Genomic DNA, 17,945 nt, shown 5'->3' with positions numbered 1-17,945 from the left:
TCGATTTCAAGACAGTATCCGTTGTAAAATCATAATTAGAGCTCACCGAGAGTTCGTCAGTCATTACTATGCAAATAGTTTTTGATGCTTTCAAGTTCGATACGATACTCATGGATGCATATGTCTTCACTGAAAAAGTCGATGATGCACGCACCTCGCTGTATCCCATCTGTCTTCTTTGTCCAGTTTATGCTGATCGGTTTTCTCAAACTGTTTTTTGAAGTTGATAATAATCGAACCTCGTCTCCGTTCTTAAGTCGACTGTTGAGCTTTTAGTGTCCGTAATTTTACAGAAACAGTTCTAAGTGGAGTCTTATAAGTACTGCATGTCCTTCTGCTCGGTGTTAACGTTTTCGACCGCAGTCTGCCATGTATACCCGGATTCTCCACCGTGTATTACAGCTCACCTTTCCCTTCAGGGAATAGCTAGCGAGAGGACGTCGGGATACAGAAACAGAGGAGAGGCTCAAAGTCTTCAAAGTTAACACCATTTATTTCGTATACCAAGATGTTACATCCTTCCAGGTTGTCCCTTCTCTTGAATGTTTGTGTTCGTAAAGACAACTTCTATATACAATCTATACAGTGGTTGTTTACATACAATTACCATCTCATCATTAGTGTCCTTTCCCTAGTAATGACGTGCTTATGGCCAAGGTTCATATCAATGGCCAACACCATAAACACAATAACAATTATTTACATGTTTGATTTCTTACAATCCGTATCGCCATCGCACAGAGTTCAAAATTCTGAACCTGATTATTGACCTTTATGCAGGATTGATGTCAAAGTGAATGACCTCTGAAATAGAGGCAATGATCATGTAAGAACACAGACATAATGAGTCACATCCAAGAAATGCTAAGAATGTAACACATTTACGTTACTACACAGAAATTCTTTCATCATAGTAATGCTCTATAATCACTCATTTTCATTAGTACTGATTCTTGGGAAAGAGAACATTAGAAGCATCGAGTGTATCCGTAAACTGCCTCCCATGAATCTAGGTAATGTTGCTTTTTACAGTAATTACCCCTGTAACATGCTTCGATTTATATGAATGCAAATGAAAAAAAATCAAATTTGCGTTCATCTTTTCACAATTGAAGATGCTTTTTCCTCATATGCCTTCTTTTTCCAATTTTGTCACTTTGGGTCAATCTTGACGGGTGTAGCATGTTAGCAGGGTACGCTATACTCGTTCCAGACACCTGTCTTTACTGCCACGAAGCAGTGGTAAAGATGACCATACTGTCATTGCCATTTTCAATGTTTTCTTTACCAAGTGATTTTGCCTTTAATCAGAGTGAATGCAAATTGAATGAATCGAGAGCACATTTCTGAGCATTTGTTACGCAAATAATCATCATATCCTACTTAAAAAATATTGATATTAACAGCACACCCTTCCCCTCACCACACACAACAAATGAAAGTTCTGTTATAAAATGTTGATAGCATTACATTTGATTACCGTTATAAGGAGTGTTTCTACGAGACAATTTAAAATTTTAACTGGGTTTTCAACTTAATGTATGTGTCTTGCTTTGTTAATGTCTAAAACTAAAAGGCCTGAATACTCAAATTTTTCCCGATTATATTTGTCGTCGTTCTTCTTATTATCTTTGTTTTACTTTAAATATGAAATAAGTTGACATGCATGATGTCTTTTAAATTGCCTGTGTAATCTGTTTGGAGATGACTGTCAAACGCAAAAAAATTGTCTTCCTCGTTACCGAATTACACTATTAACCTATGTACGTTCTCACTGTTGGAAGCAATTAGTACAGCACTACTCAGGGCTATCATGCAGCCAAAGTCTCTCGGGTCTGAAAACTGTGAAGAAAAAACAAGAGTTACGAGTAAATATTTCAGAAAACGAATAACAAGTAAGACTTTCCGATAATATAACAGGGAATAAAACATCCGATTTTCAGTGACAACAGATGTCATAGTCTTTTGTCATCAATTTTTTGTCGAAACTTGCCAATTTGTCATTGCTGTCATTACAATTTGGATTCTCCTTCTATCCTTTGGAACCGTCATATGGTAATGGTAATAAATGTTTTGATTAACTATGTTACAAGAAAGTAACCATCAATACAGCCTTTGTGTCTGCTGTAAGTGAGCTGATATTATGTACCCTGTTCACTTCTCTGCCTTATAAAATGTCACAAGCTAGCGATCTTGCAATGTGTTTTTTCGACTCTGCTCATGAGAAGACAGATACAGTTTTTAGCGTCATGATTTTTCTCAGCGTTGTTGAATTGTTCCTAAAAGCTGTCCCACACAAGGAGACCAACATCGTCGACTTTTTGAGTTTAAATGAAAAGAGGCTATTAAATAATATGATCAAACAATGTGCAAGATCATTTCTCTAGATGGGAAGGTCGCCAATTATTGAATGGATTAGAATAAGCATGGATTTCAATATTATTTGAGTAAAAAGGTTTTCTTTCTTCTCGACACATAAAAATAATAAAATAACCGGCTCTTCGCTCCTTGAACATCCTCAGAAACATTAAATTGCGTAAAATCGTGCTGTTTATATTTCCAAGTTCAAGTGTCGTTATTTTGTTATTTTGGGTGGTCTTACCTTTTGCCATATCAGTTTCACCTTAGTGTTCTTGAAATGGTCTCGGTAGTTATCCAAAACAAGGCGATCAAAGTTTGATTTTGTTTTTACTTTCGTCTATATGCTTCCGATAGAAAGCCGCTAGATAATACAAACCTGAAAACATTATATAACATGAAATGTGAGATTTTTTCAACCAAACAATAAAAAAATCAGTCAATCAATCGATCAAACGAAAAACAGTCATAAAGCACAAAAATCAACAACTAATGTTATTCATAGAGGCGCGGTTAGGTCAGTGTGCGTTTTGGTTATAATTGTTATGATACGCTGGAATATGTTTGATGGTAGGACTAATAGAATCTCACACCCCCAGGGACCGGGGATCATATTTCTCACACAAGTTGGGGATATTTTGTCTCACACGAGCCGCAGGCGAGTGTGAGAAAAATATCTCCAACGAGTGTGAGAAATCTGATCCCAGGTCCTCGGTGTGTGAGATTCTTTTTCTCACATGACAACAAAATGCGTTAAATTCACATTGAACATGTACAACATTATCCAAAATCGTGACAAGTATGTCGTCTGCCACTGTACTTTGACCTGCTTACTTTGTAGTTCTGGTCTGTGTGTTACTCGTCGTGCCATTGGATAAATTTGTGCTTAGAACAAAACAGACTGTTTATCATCCAATCAGAGCTCGTGTAATATTTACTGCAGAGTGTGGGACGGTTTCTGAGAGTGTGGCATCGATTTTTCCCACTCTGTCGATCCTGCACTCCCGGCGGCCAGGAATTTGAGAAAATATATTCTCACATTCCTGGCAACTGTGATTGAGGGATCGACGGTGAGGGAAAAATCAATCCCCAAGTCTCAGACGTCGTCCCACATTGTGCAGCCCCTATTACACGAACTCTATACTCTCCATGTGTAAAATATTATCCAATTGTACGACGAGTAACAAACAGACCGGAACTACAATATAAGCAGGTCACAGTGCAGCGGCAGACGACAGCGTTGTCACGATTTTGGATAATGGTGTACGTTGTTGGTGACAGACTCACAAAAGACGGCCGAACGAATTTTCCAAACAACTGTTGAACATTGACCACTTGGAAAATAACGCCAATTTTTTTGAGATGAACATCTCGTCCGTCGCAGAAATTGCAGTATCGGCAGAGGAATTCGCCACGGAAGTTGCCGCGTTAGTGACAAGAAATGCATTTTGTGGTCACGTGAGAAAATAATCTCACACACCAAGGACCTGAAGTCAGATTTCTTACACTCGTTGGGATGTTTTCTTGTGAGACAAAATGTCACCAATTAGTGTGAGAAATCTGACTCCAGGTCCTGGGGATGTGAATGAATGTGTGAAAGTCTGTGATGAATGTGGCTAGATGGACAGATCGATGGATTGATTAATGGATTGATGGAAGGGTTGGTTAATTGTCGGGTGGGTGAATAAGGGGATTGACGGTTGGATGGACGGATGAATGTGATATTTGAACATGCGTGCTAAACGCCCTTGTGAAAAAGGCGTTATTACTGTTACTTTACCTATTTGGTAAGATTCATGACTTGAAGACGTAAATTTGCTTTTGATCTCCAGAGACGAGTCAGTAGCTTTTCCACCTCGTCATTATTGTATTCACCCTTCAGAATGTGATTACGAGCGAGATTTACCATCCCGATTGCTACATTTTCTTCATCGGAATATTGTTGGGCATATTTTTTTCTGACTTCTAGGGCTTCCTCGAGATGCTTCTGCGCCTCTTTGTAATTGCACTTATCTTGATAGAAGCGACCAAGCTGATGTAACGCTAAAATAAAACCAAATAATCAGAAAATTTTCGATCTATTATCCTTACGCTCATATTGCCTACAACTTTAGTTTCCGTTATTTAACAGTACTCTTCGTCCATAGTTTGTGTGAATCCTCCGACACGATTATTTTTTATCTTTACATCCCTTGTTACATCCGAAATTACTTTAAAAGCCTTTCATGCTTTTTTCTTTGTCTTTCTTTGTCTTTGTCTTCCTCTTGTAGCTCAAGATGGTCTTTGTATAGTCGAACATACAACAAGTAGTACGTCTATATGGACAAATGGCAAATTGCTTTTTGTGAGAAATGCATTTTTGAACTTACCGCTCGCTGTCGCATAATGATAGTTTTTACTTTTTTCACACACCTCCCTCAACTGTCTGAGATTGTCCTGCAAAAAATTCTCGATTTTTTTGCTCTCTTGTGCGTCCTCCATATATCTTGTATTGTTTTGCTTCACTCTTCCGAGTTTTTGCTTCGCTGCATGATAAAATAGACTCTTTGTAAAAATCATGCACTCCCCTTGAAAGCACACGTGTAGTAGTACTTGTTCACATTATGTATTTGGTGGTTGGAAGAGTGACCCTAAATCTCGCTGAACGCCAACTAGAAGTTTCCTGAATACTTGCGTTTCCCATTTTTTAGGAATTTATCGGCCGTTGTGATCAAAGTAATGTGTTTAAAAGATGTCATAAAAGTCAGTATCATTTAAACTTTTAAAGTGAATGTAAAATATTAGCTTTTTTTAAACATGATACTTTGTTGTAGTTTGCACGCATAATTTCTTTTCATGCTGAGCAAAAGACTCTCTGTCCGTCTCTCAGAGTGGAAGCTTGCCATGTGCGGTATCCCACTTTCCAATAGCTCATGGTCCACTTGAGGAATCAAGCATTACACGATATGTGTATAACCTACCATCGGAAAGTATTTATCAAAGTTTCCTGTATTTTTTATCCTGCATGGGAAGTGTGTGTCGCTGTTGTCAACTTAATACGTTCACAAAACCTCCAACAGTTTGTAAGTTGGATACTGTTTGAGTTTAGCTGACTCTTGAACAAACATTGATTGAAAGTTCTCCCAAAAGTGTTCCATCGTTCTTACTGGTGGCTTGTTATTTGCGAGTTTGAAGAGATGTCCATCTTTCTATGGATTTTGCATAGGAAGGCGGAGGAAATTCATTCTATCAGTATAAATGGAATTGACAAGTTATCTGAAAGTAGATAAACACAATTTTGAAAGGTAAAAAAGTCTTCAGTGGTGATATCAAATGTAAAGGATGGTTACATAAGTTGTACTGATAAGGGTGCCATGTCTTACCCATTAGCATGTGTATGCTACCTTCCTTCTGATCTTCCTCCAACAACTTAATGCTTTGTTGGAAACACTTCTCTGCTTTATCAAGCAATTTCAGGTCAAAATAAGCCCGGCCAAGGTAGCAAAGATCTGAAGACAAAACGTGATAAATAACAAATTTAAACATTTGAACCTATCTATCTACCTACCTACCTACCTACCTACCTACCTACCTACCTACCTACCGACCTACCTACCTACCTACCTACCTACCTACCTATCTATCTACCTACCTACCTACCTACCTACCTACCTACCTACCTACCTACCGATCTACTTATGCACGCATGCATGCAGATATTAGGTTGGTAGATAGGCAGGAAGACACGTATGAATATATGTATGCCTTTATGTTTGTTATTACTATCTTATATCTCATTAATTCGATGTAGACGAGTTGTTTTCGACGCATGCGCAGACATCTTTGTTTACTAAGAGCGTACCGAATGAGGAAGAAAAAGAACAGTCGCTTTCTACCTTATGTTTATGATACATTTCTACACACCTTTGGCAAATTCAGTTTTGTTGATCGGTTCTCTCAGTCCACTAAGTTCTTTCATCACTTTACAAAGCAGTTTTGCATCTTCTGCCCGTCCTAATCGCAGGAAATAGTTGCTGGAAGATCGGAAAAGAGGTGATGTGTTCTTTAAGCCGCCTATTTCATCCTCTTTCAGTGTTCTGATCTGTTGGCAGACCGCAAGTGTGTGCAATGCAATAGTAGAATGTCTCTCATGAACAGCTGTACTTGCACTGCCCGTAACCAGTACGTCTTTCGGAAAGAGATTTTCGAGAATAGTTATGGCATTATTTAACGACTGTGTCTTCTCTTTCAAGTTGAGAAAATGAACGAACATTACTTGTTGAAGGAGATGGTGAATTGTTTGTTCTGAGTCCTTTTTACCCGTTGAGGAAGATGTTGTTGACTGGCCAACAATCGTCGTGAAAGAATATTCAGTGAGCTTGACGAATAATTCATTAATTCTCCTGCAGATTTGTTTTTCAGGGGACATGGAGAGAGTTCGTGAAGATTTCAGGTGGTTTTTCAAAGAGCCTTCATTAAGGTGCTGGGCTCCGTCAGCCAACAGGGCTACACTAATGCGTGTAGCAAGGCATGAGCAGAGGTGAAGAAACTCTTTGACATGTTCCTCTTTCGTAAGGGATTCATAGTTCATCTTCCAAGTAGTTACCACATTTTCTCTGCTAAGTACTGCCATTTTTGCAAACTCGGAGTAAGAAGTTGCATTTATAGCATTTTGCAGCTCCTGAGCATCTTCGGGCGTCATTCTGTTTCTTATCTCTTTCCGATGTTCAGTTGATAAATCTTTCAGCATCGTTATGTTCGTGCCGGCTATGTCTTGAAGAATTTTGACGTTGTCCGACTTTAAGTCGTGGCTCTTTAGCCACCACACCAATGGATCACTTCTGATAGAATGTACCACTTCTGCTTGATGATGCAAATAAGTCCGTTTGTATTCTTTGAATTTAAGGTTGTGTTGACAGACATATTTACTCGCTTGTTTAAGTGCCAATGGCAAGCCATGAAGGCCCTTCTCGCCACAAAGCCACATTAGTGCACTGTATTCTTTACGGTCGTCTGATTTCAGTTTTTCCAGTTCTCTAACAGCCTCCTTGAATGACATCAACTTTCCGCGAGTTGACCGTGTTTGACGCAGGAGATATATCGCAGAATCTTCTTCCGAAAAGTGCTGGACATGTGTCATGGTAGGTTTGAACTGGTCCAGCCATCCCCTCTCAGCTCTTGATGTAATGAGGATGTGTCCTTCGTTTAGGTCTTCTATATGTATCAAAACCTGCAGAATGAGTTATATCATGTCATAATAATGATTACTGAAAACTCCTGCGGAACCTCTAACACGTGTAAGCAGAAAAGGATAGAATCATTTTGTAACTTGTTTCTCCAAAATTTACGGGTTTGAAGTGATGCAAATTGATTAGTCTGACCAAAACAAAATAAGTTTGTCACAATGAGCAGTTATATTCGCAGTGTTGTCGTAAATACCAAACGGTATTAGAAGAAAGGATAGTTAAGTTCACAGCAACGCTTGCACATTTAATACTATTTTAGGGTATTCAATGACAAATTGTAGTGCCTTTGATCTCCAGCATAGATGACCAGAATATCGAACCAAAAGGCGAAGCTATGACAATCAAAATCGACTTAGCTACCAAATTATTAGTGTATGGGAAATGCCGTAAAAGGACGATAAATTATTTAGGTACTCCTGTGGGTCCGCATATTTTGACGAGCTCAGAGGGTTACTGAAATATAATTTATACCTTGAAGCAAATTGTTTATTGATCTAGACACATTTCGACCAACTGAATGGCACGGCATCAGGGTTACATACACGACTGTTACATCTGCACCCACGTCATCACCCTCAGGCTGAGCCTCTTCAATGGAAAATGAAAAAAGGATATTGCTCCCCCTATATTAATGTTTCACGATGAGCGGCATCGAGGTACTGCTATGTGTAGGTACAATGGAACGGTTAGCATCACCTGTTGAATTATATCAGGGTCATCTGCGTCATCGATCACAAGGAGCCAGTCTTTCTTCCCGCCCAGCTCCTGTAACACGGACCGTCGTATAGCAGTTGGGCTTCTGTCTTCTTGTCTTATGTCGCTTTTCATTTTCTGAAATCAAGTTTGATACTATGAATTCGCAATTGTCGTAAGGACTACGCGCTTTCACTTGGATAAAATCGGTGTGCCATAAACGCGGTTCATATTCAAGATACGATAAAAGAGATAATACTCTGCAAAGATGAGATTATTGCTCTAAAAATTCCGCATTTCTCTTTCAAGACAAATAACCATTGCGTTATTTTAAGAGACAATTTCATTGATGTCAACCTTGCACTGACCTTACCGCTTCAACAATCAGAAGTTGCAAGAATATATGAAGTCAGCCATTTCAGTAGATAAATTACTTGTCTCTGAATAAACAAACAAGGACTGGAAGAGGCAATCAATCTATAAAAGCCGTTTCTTACAGTTATTTCCTATGCACTATTCAGCATTCAGTATTGTTACAAGATATCAAAAAGACATCTTCTCTTGAATACCTACCTTCAGAATTTGCATAAATCCATAATCAAGACAGCTATTTGATTTGCCGTCTAAATTATATACACCTCCTTTATATCGTTTCCAATTATTCCAAACGTATGAACACATAATTTCAGTCTTTCCGCAGCCACCCAAACCGTATAGGACCTGAAAAGGATATGTTCGTAAAAACCAAGAAAAATGTAGACTGATTGATCTCGAAGTACTTATGCATACCAAATCAGGTGAAGACCAATTTCATACTCATTTAAAGTTGCACATTCTGTCTTCTTGATAATAATATAGAAAATGATATATGCATCGTAGAAATACAAATCTTGTAAACTTAGCAATTTATCGGTTTCGAGCGAACCAGAGTAACGCAATTGGTGAAATGTGTAGTGTTTTTGTACAGCAATAATTCTAGATCGACTACTGTAACTTTCATATATCTTTTTTGACCGGGCATGTACCTATAGTGGTAAAATATCGCCCTTATAATTAAATATTTGCAAAAGACTGCAAGACATTCAACTTGATTTGTTTGATAGGTAGAAAGACCACAAGTTTACTCTATGTTCACACCGCCAGGAATGTAAATGTTTGTTTCTCTTTCATCTATGATTTAAGTATAGTTCTACACCATTTCAGTTTACCTCAATAAAGACTTTCTGTTTAGTTTCAGCGGCATTACGATGCTTTGCGAGATGTTTAGAGATGTTCCTAAGGCACTGGTTGTGGGCTTTGCCAGTAAAAAGACTCGAAGGTCTACGCAAACTCGGTGGGGTACCTGGGAAATTAAACATAGGAGAAACTTTATATTATTGACATCAAGGAACTATTATACCAAAGGTATTAGGGATTCTAGCTTCACACATTTTTGCATTATAAGAGATTAAAGATACTTTGGATCTTCGTCGGTGAGTGGAAATCTTATCAGTGTCTTGAAAGTGCCACGGGACGAGAAATCAAAGATCAAGATGCAATTCCGTGAGATGTGTATTAAACAGCATTTCGGAAACTGAAAATTCTGTGGTCAATATTTATCTCCTTGTTCCACTCATAACATATTCCATTCAAAGGAAAGTTATAATACGTTTGATATCGATTACCCCTCCCAAAACTTCAAAAAAGCTCACCTGTATTTGAAAAACGATAAAGCAGGAAAAAGATGATCAATACTGTGCCATAAAGGGCAAGCAAATATTTCCCCTCCATATCCATTGTGAGCTGAACTGCTACCGCGCAGACAAGCACAGCACCGCCACAGATGAATTTTGAAACCGCCCAGCCATTTTGAGAAGATGTACACGAGTCAAGGTCAGATTCTGTCATAGACGTCTGTGCGGAGACTTTTCTGTCTCGTGGTTGTGGTGTTGGCATTTTGCTGTTTTGCCGTCGAGGTGTTCGACATTCCGTATTTTCTGAGAATGACGGAAATTGTAAAATCATAAGCAAGATGAAATATTGCGTTGTTCGCGCAAATCATCTTAGCCTTTCCATATTCCCCTATGTAAAGCTTCGGTGTTAAACTTATGAATTTCTTGTTCACTGTCAGATAAGATTTTCTTTAAATGACCGGATATGAACTGAAAATGCTCACGTCTTTCATTATATATTGCAGTTATGTGTAAATTTGAACCTTTGCCACATGTTTGCAACTTCATTGAAAGTATTATGATCAACATAATGAATTCACCACAGATTAATTCTAAAAGGTCATGAAGTTTTCAAATATGTAATTAGCTGAAATAGAAATACTAAATTTCTTTGAACTTTCCTAATTAGGGATATATATCTCATTTGACTCGATCAAAATTGACGAATCTTGGTAGTTTATTGAAAATACTATGATTTAACATGCTCGTAAGTCATTAAGCATTTTCACTTCAGCCAATTCCTAATTTGCATATTTAATGAACTTTCTTAATTAGGGATATATTTGAATTGACTTGACTAAGGTTGACGAAACTTGCTACATATATTGAAGACACTATGATACCATATTCTTGAAAGTCATTACACTGGTATGCAGATAAGAATGGACAGTGAAATTGATCTAAATGTTGCCACACTTGTGTAATTGGTTTGTAAAGTTGTTCCAAAACTTGCCTCAGAAGTTGCACTGACATGTTATAACTGCCGTGAAAATCAAAGAGCTTTTATGGACCCATAATAAACACACACCAGGGAGTACACTTTGAAGTGCACTTCACATACACAGACTCATATTACATTCCTTATAAGCTGCTTTGAGTTGCATTGTATCACAGCCAAGTCAGAGTCTAGTTGTCATTAGAATCTTGTTGCCTTTGCATTGTAGAAGTTCTTTGGCAAAAAAAATCATGATTTACAGGAAAAGAGGTGTACATACTCCAGAAGTACTAAGTGAGAAAGTTGTCAAAATGTACGGGGATAAAAAGTCAGGAAATCTTTACCCTACACACACAGACACTAATCAGTGTCTACTTTATTGCTTTATATCAACAATTACAGCAGAAGCCTACTGTGAAACAACATTATTACACCTCACTCATTCAGCGTGCACTGCCATTGGTTAAACACGACTCACGTGACATGTAAAAGAACGTGATGATGCCCTCTGCGAATGTGATGATGCCCTCTGCGAACTTGATGATGCCCTCTGCATTTGATATTACATGGATGACGTCATTTTACTTACTGCGCATCCTTTCTGCGCAAAACAAATTGTCGTTCGCTTGTTGTACTTTGCAGTTGGCAACTTATGGCTGCAAAACGTCATGCAGAGCTGTCACCGGCACAGTTAGACCATATTGATGCAAGTAAACAAACGAACGAAAATGGCAACAAGGAATGCAATGTCTGTGTTCAGCGACTATGCAAGCAACAAATTTGGATACGCCACCGAGGAGATCGGCAAACTTTAGCGGCAAACCTGGACTCGGCACTGACATATAAGCTTATACAACATTTTACGCTGAGGTCCGGACTCATGCAGGAAGGCGAACTGTACTCGAAGAAGTTTGTTCGGTGTAATAAAATAATAACACATGAGAGCTAGGCAAGATCACGATTTTTTGCCTGCCCTCGGGCTGGTGGTCATGATCGAAATATTGATGATGCCCTCGCCTACGGCTCGGGCATCATCAATATTTCGATCATGACCACCATCCCTTGGGCAGGCAATAAATCGTGATCTTGCCCTCGCTCTCATGTGTTATTATTTAACTATCATCCGTCTGTAGTTTGCCGCAACTCAACTAAAGTTACCGATCCTGTAGTAAATTTTGAAACAACATTACAAACCAATTACACAAGTGTGATAACATTTAGATCAATTTCACTGTCCATTCTTATCTGCATACGACAGTAAGCATTTTTGCGTCAACCAATTTATAATTTGCTTATTTAATTAACTTTACTAATAAAGGATGTATCTCTGAATTGACTTGACCAAAGTTGACGAAACTTGCCATATACAATAAAGCACGGTCCCTCCACAAATTTTGTGGAGGGACCGTGAATAAAGGTACTATAATACAACATTATTGCTGGTCATTCAACATTTTATTCAACATTTTATTTCAGACAATTCCTTATTGGCGTATTTAATGAATTTTCCTGACTAGGTATGTAAATTGGGATTGACTTGAGCAAATTTGGCAAACATGCTATGTACATTGATGATACCAGGTTGAAATAATATAAAAAGTCATTTTGCATTTTTATGTCAGCTAATTTATAATTTGCATATCTAATGAACTTTTACAGTTTGGATTATATAGCTTGAAGGGCTTGACCAAAGGCAATTGCACTTGCTATATAAAGTGGTGAAACAATGACAGCTGTTCGAGAAATGAACTTCTTTTATTTCAACTTATTACGTATTTGTATAATTAACGACCTTTAGAATTAATCTGTGGTGAATATTGTTATGATGTCGATCATAACACTTTCAATGAAGTTGCAAACATGTGGCAAAAGTTTAACGTTACACACAATTGCAATATATAATGAAACACGTGAACATTTTCAGTTCATATCTGGTTACTGATAGTATTGCCCTATTTACGGATAGATTACGCACCTGTAAAAATATCGTCAGCTTCACAGTTCAATCCCAAGGAACGCAACGCTTCCGCAAATGATGCATCCGTAGCTTCGTCTCCCTCAATCCATTTCTTTAGAATCCTATGACGAATTTCGTCCGTATTGTTTCCTTCTTCGAAGAAGATATCATCGATGTAGTGTTCCCTGATCTTCAGTTTTCTGGCAAAGTATTTTATTCTTTTGTTTGGTACATTCTTAAGTGCCTCCTCATACTTGCTGAACTTTACATCGTCTAAATCGATGGGTTCTGGGTATGAAAGCAATGCACGTACAAGAATTCATTTTGATATTTAATTAAAAAATAGTGACAAATCTCAAAAAATATCTCGACGTATTTTAATCTTTTTGACATTTTTGGCTTGTCATGGCTGTGTTCTGTGTTTGTGCGACGTTATGTGTGTCCGTTACTATATCTTTCCTTCACAGGAAATCTAAATGTCTATGGCTTTAGTTAATGAATGATGCAATACTTATACCATAGGTAACGTTGAGGGTGTGATGTAACGATCATTATCTCATTTGTATATTAACGACACCTTTCTATCACTGTACGACCCCCACTTACGGAGCATTTCCATAGAAACAAGAGCTTTCACTTCCGTATACACTGAATTTTTAAATTCCACAATTTCTGAGGATGGTGACAAAACGTTTCTGAACTGGCATAGCAGTTCAAACACGTCAAAATAACGTGAAAAATCAACACCATCGTCATCATGGTGAAGTCAGAAAGGACCGAGTTAAATGTTTAGCAATCTGACTATTAAAATCGGTTATTGACGTTGAGCTTAGGCTATTCATGAAGCTTTAGCTCCATGGACTATTTGACCTCGTTAAATATGACATTCGTACGTAAAGTTCAACATACATTGACAAAGCCTTAGTTGATGTTAAAAATAAAATTTAAGCTTGCTAAGACTTCGTACATACTGACTGTAGTTAGGTGAAGAGTGAATGATGACTTTATACTGATCATATGTATGATACCAGTGTCGTGTTTACATTGCAGTAAATTATTAATACACGTAGTGTGCAAATTGGACGTCGACCTTTTGTAACCTCTACAAGATCTATCGACTTGAAGTTGAAGGGGCGTATCCGGAACCACCTCCACGTACTACGTTGAAGTCTTGTTAAAAATTTAACTCGGTTACAATGTTCGAAGCATAAATATACGATATACATGATTCCCATATACTAGTACCGGCATACGCAGATGAATTCACAGCCCCAGCTGGAGCTAAAATCAACACCCACGTCAATAGTCTGCTCACACGTGTTGGAGGCCTAAATGCTGTAATGTTACTGTAATAATCGTGCTCCCTAGAATGACGGCGCTGTTTGAACTGTTTGAATCCGATGATATATTACGAATGATAATAATGCCGGCTAACTGACGCATTTTAGTCTACGTAATATATATGCACAATGCCGGTTCGCAGTTCATTGTTTAAATACGTTCAAGTAGCATACATATCGCCATCATATCACTACCCTTATGGCCCCATATACGTGTACGTCTCATTCTAAGAGGTGGAATTAATTGTATAGAGGATCCATATAAAAATGACGATTAGGTATAGTACAACCACTGGTAACATATGGTAATTTCTTCGTTAGGTCTTTCCACGGAACCGCCATATACGTCGAGCGACCGGTGCCCTATCGTTATAATACAGTGAATTTGACGAAGGGCTTCGTAATGTGCATTGACTCCTTCCCTCGGTAAAAATGGAATGAAATGGTCCAGTACGCCTCTTATTTGTTTAAGTTTCATTTCCACATTATTGGATATTTAACAATGATCTCTCGCTATGAAATGACTGAGATAAATTTATCCTATACTCACCTTTTGTCGAGTCATCTTCTATCGACTCTGTCTGATTTTGAGTCGTTGAGTTGGAAGTGGTTTTGTGCGAGTCTACTCTATCGACTGTTGCTGGACTTTTTATAGCCATGTTGTTTCAGTCTACAAAGCGAAAGAGGCAAGTCTGTAGAGATGTATGCCCGTTCGATGTATGAAATTTGCATACAGATAACCATCACATTCTACAGTAGTTGTCAACGTAGGTGGGTTGTACCATGGAGGTAGTACCACCTCCATGGTTGTACGTAGCAGCACATGAGTGTCAACAGACTGAATTCACCAGCTATGTAACTCCTCTCTCTTATACTAGCAGTCGTTATTTTGACAACGTTAACACAAATTGGTCAATATTTCCAAATGAAAATTATACTCTCCAATTACTGTCGCCCAAAAGGTCACATGGTATGGCGTGGATGATAAAGATATCCGCATGGCTAGCGAATGTTTTTGCGTTTGGCGTTACGTACCATCCTTCACATAAACAAATGTTTGGCAATGCGACAATCTGACAACGGCATTGTGATTTGAACTTTTTACAAGAACGCAACAAAAATATTTAAAAAAACTACAAAGTGGAACTATAATTCAGAGGTGAGGTGTAAACATCAAGAGAGCTATGAATGTTTCTTGTGACCCGGTTTCTGTGCGTTCTCGTGGGCCAGAGCTTTTTCAGCTCAAGGAACTTCCGCAAAAATCAAGCGCTACTATAGCTGACACGGCCGCAAAGAGGCCAAGGGTTTACGACAATGCTTCTGTGGTGCGGTAAACGACCACAAACAAGCTGTGCTTACGTTGCTATGACTACTACTACTACTACTAACGTTTGACATATATGTAATGCCGTCACTATTCAACAGTGCCGTTGCTCTGCAGTCAATACATTAAAACGCAAAAATATATATGTGCGATTCACTATCAAGTTAGTCAAACCCGGTTACAGTTGAAAGAGTAATTTTTAAGTATGAAATTCCTTCAACAGAAATTGAAATGTAGCGATAAAGGTGGAGTTCGAGGCCAATTTATGAGGTCATTTCAGGATAACAGGAAGCCTGAGGTAACTAGCGCTTAAGTTAGTGAGTATTATTCCTCGGCTATGTCGAACAATACAATAGAAGTGAACAAAACATACCACGATTTGTACGTTAAACCTGCACTGACCTTGCCTGTTGTTAGCTCCTGTCGAGGCTGTTCGATTTATTGCTGGACTGGAAGCTCAGTGGATGTCTTGATTGAGTCAGCTCTGTCGACCATTGTCGAACTTTTAAGTGAAATTCGGTAGCCATGATACATGTTCAGACACGAATACAGAGCTTATCAGTTCAAAGGATACAATTTGCATAATTATGGTCATGAATTCTAAAGCAGTGGGCGCTGTATCAAATATATGTCAGGGTGCAGTGAGTCTGCGCCTTACACCGAAATGAGCTAGAACCTATGCAGCATGCTGCCTTTGCCCAAGCACGGTCCCTCGTAGCTGTGATATAACAGCTGTCGTTGATGTGGCTTTGCGCCCCACTCCAAAAAAGCCCTGGAAAATTACAATTTATTCATGGAAACTCCTGGAAAAATTGATCTGATAAAGATTGTTTAGCAATAAATGTTGTCACCATACCGAAGCAAGAACGTGTTGTGTAAGTATAGTTGACACTTCTGTAAAATGATATTTTTCACAACAAATACTTCTGGAAAATTGCCTACAATATTCCCCAAAAGTCATGGAAATCACTCCACTTACCATAATTTGTCTCAAACGTGGACACTATGATTGACCGTAAATCGGAAATCCCCGAATATTAAAGAAATTAACTACTGACGTGACTTGCGTACGTTTGAAATATAGATTGTGGGTTTGAAGTGGTGCCCTGGAGTGTCGTATCGTGCAAATTATAGCACAGAGCAAACTAGTAACTTAACGTAACGATCTTATTTTGAAATTCAATTGAAAAATTTTAGAACGGCAAGGCAATTCGTTTGAACTATCTATCATTTCTAACAATACGCGATGCCCCGGCAGTGTACCGTGCACATTCTTCACCACCCCTGTATTGACCATGATCAGCTTGGGTGCATGCGTAAGCTACACCTTGACGCCCAAGGGTAGTGCAACGCACGGCGGCCTACTAAAATTAGAATTTTGATAAATCGGGAAGTTTTTTCGTGAGAAGAAATCAGGTCATTGCCTTCGAAAACAGTTTAAATCCACGTAACAACCTTTCTATTGTTCCTTCGTACGCTTCAAAAACCCGAGATAGTAGAGCAAAGCTTGACCTTGCGACCGCTTCTTAGGAAACCGTCATTATTTACGGCCCGGGGGTCGAAGGATTTCCGAGGGGGAAGGTCACTCAAAAAATGGAAAGCTACAAGGTGGGGTGGGGGTTGCTCAAAATGTAGTGAGAAAGAAGGGGGTACTCAATTTTTAGTGCAAAATGAATTGAAAGACGTCTCAGATTGTACCATTTCACACATCAATTTCTGAAAATTTTCGATGCGAGACAGAGACACCCCCTCTCGTGCTCTCCCCCTTGGGGTGTTCTAACAGTTTTACTTAGCAAAAATACAGACAGAAAAACTCCCAGATTGCACCAGACTGGACCATTGCACACATCAATTTCTCAAAATTTCCCATGCAGGAGAGGGACAACCTCCTCTGACACTTTCCTCCTCAGCCTCTCGCGTGTTCTCCCCATGTACTTTCCAATTTTGCCCCTGTCAGATATCTTAATGAAACCTTGTCATGATACCCATCCAAAGTAAACGATATATGGTTGCGACTTTGAATTTCATTTTGTTAGTTTCACTTTATTCAACCGTCATGAGATAACCAATGATTATCTACACTAGCAGGGTATACCAGGATTTGCATAGTCTTTACTATAGCTGCATTTTTGTAAATTTTACAAAAACATGTATTAGCATTTAACTTTTTTAAGTGGAGGTGTGGAGGGGGGCATTTGTCAAACTTTCTGTAAAGGGGTTTATTCAAATTCATCAGGTTGGCCGGGGGGGGGGGGGTACTCGAAATTTCCGGGTTTTCCGATGAAATTCCTCCAACCCCAGGCGATAAATAATGACAGCTCCCTTACTTTTTAATCTGTCATTTGGAATGGAGCTTTTGAGTGTTGGCAGGAGCAGCATATTTCCTTCACCGCTTTGAGTTA

General features: G+C 38.7%; 1 protein-coding gene across 1 annotated transcript; it reads right to left on the bottom strand.

Moving 5' to 3' along the window:
* Positions 1–444: 444 nt before the first annotated feature.
* On the bottom strand, positions 445–16,181 carry LOC139142557 (uncharacterized). The gene is made up of 13 exons (XM_070712527.1): positions 15,946–16,181; positions 14,770–14,889; positions 12,898–13,167; positions 9,968–10,252; positions 9,485–9,618; positions 8,850–8,996; positions 8,280–8,414; positions 6,262–7,567; positions 5,721–5,846; positions 4,728–4,883; positions 4,139–4,401; positions 2,603–2,737; positions 445–1,842 (listed from the first exon to the last, which is right to left on the bottom strand). The coding sequence occupies exons 2-11, from the start codon at positions 14,876–14,878 to the stop codon at positions 4,139–4,141; spliced, it is 2,931 nt and encodes a 976-aa protein (XP_070568628.1). The 5' UTR covers positions 14,879–14,889; positions 15,946–16,181; the 3' UTR covers positions 445–1,842; positions 2,603–2,737.
* Between the last annotated feature and the right edge of the window lie 1,764 nt (positions 16,182–17,945).

Source organism: Ptychodera flava, chromosome 10, assembly GCF_041260155.1.
Source record: "Ptychodera flava strain L36383 chromosome 10, AS_Pfla_20210202, whole genome shotgun sequence".
In the NCBI taxonomy this organism is placed as follows: domain Eukaryota; kingdom Metazoa; phylum Hemichordata; class Enteropneusta; family Ptychoderidae; genus Ptychodera; species Ptychodera flava.
This window is presented reverse-complemented; position numbering and strand designations above follow the sequence as displayed.

Excerpts from the sequence above, each read along its gene's own strand:
- LOC139142557 (XM_070712527.1), bottom strand. The coding sequence starts at position 14,878 with ATGGCTATAAAAAGTCCAGCAACAGTCGATAGAGTAGACTCGCACAAA. Across the intron at positions 5,847-6,261 it reads CAAAACTGAATTTGCCAAAG|ATCTTTGCTACCTTGGCCGG; the intron begins GTGTGTAGAAAT and ends TTTTGTCTTCAG. Across the intron at positions 4,884-5,720 it reads TAGCATACACATGCTAATGG|CGAAGCAAAAACTCGGAAGA; the intron begins GTAAGACATGGC and ends TTTATCATGCAG.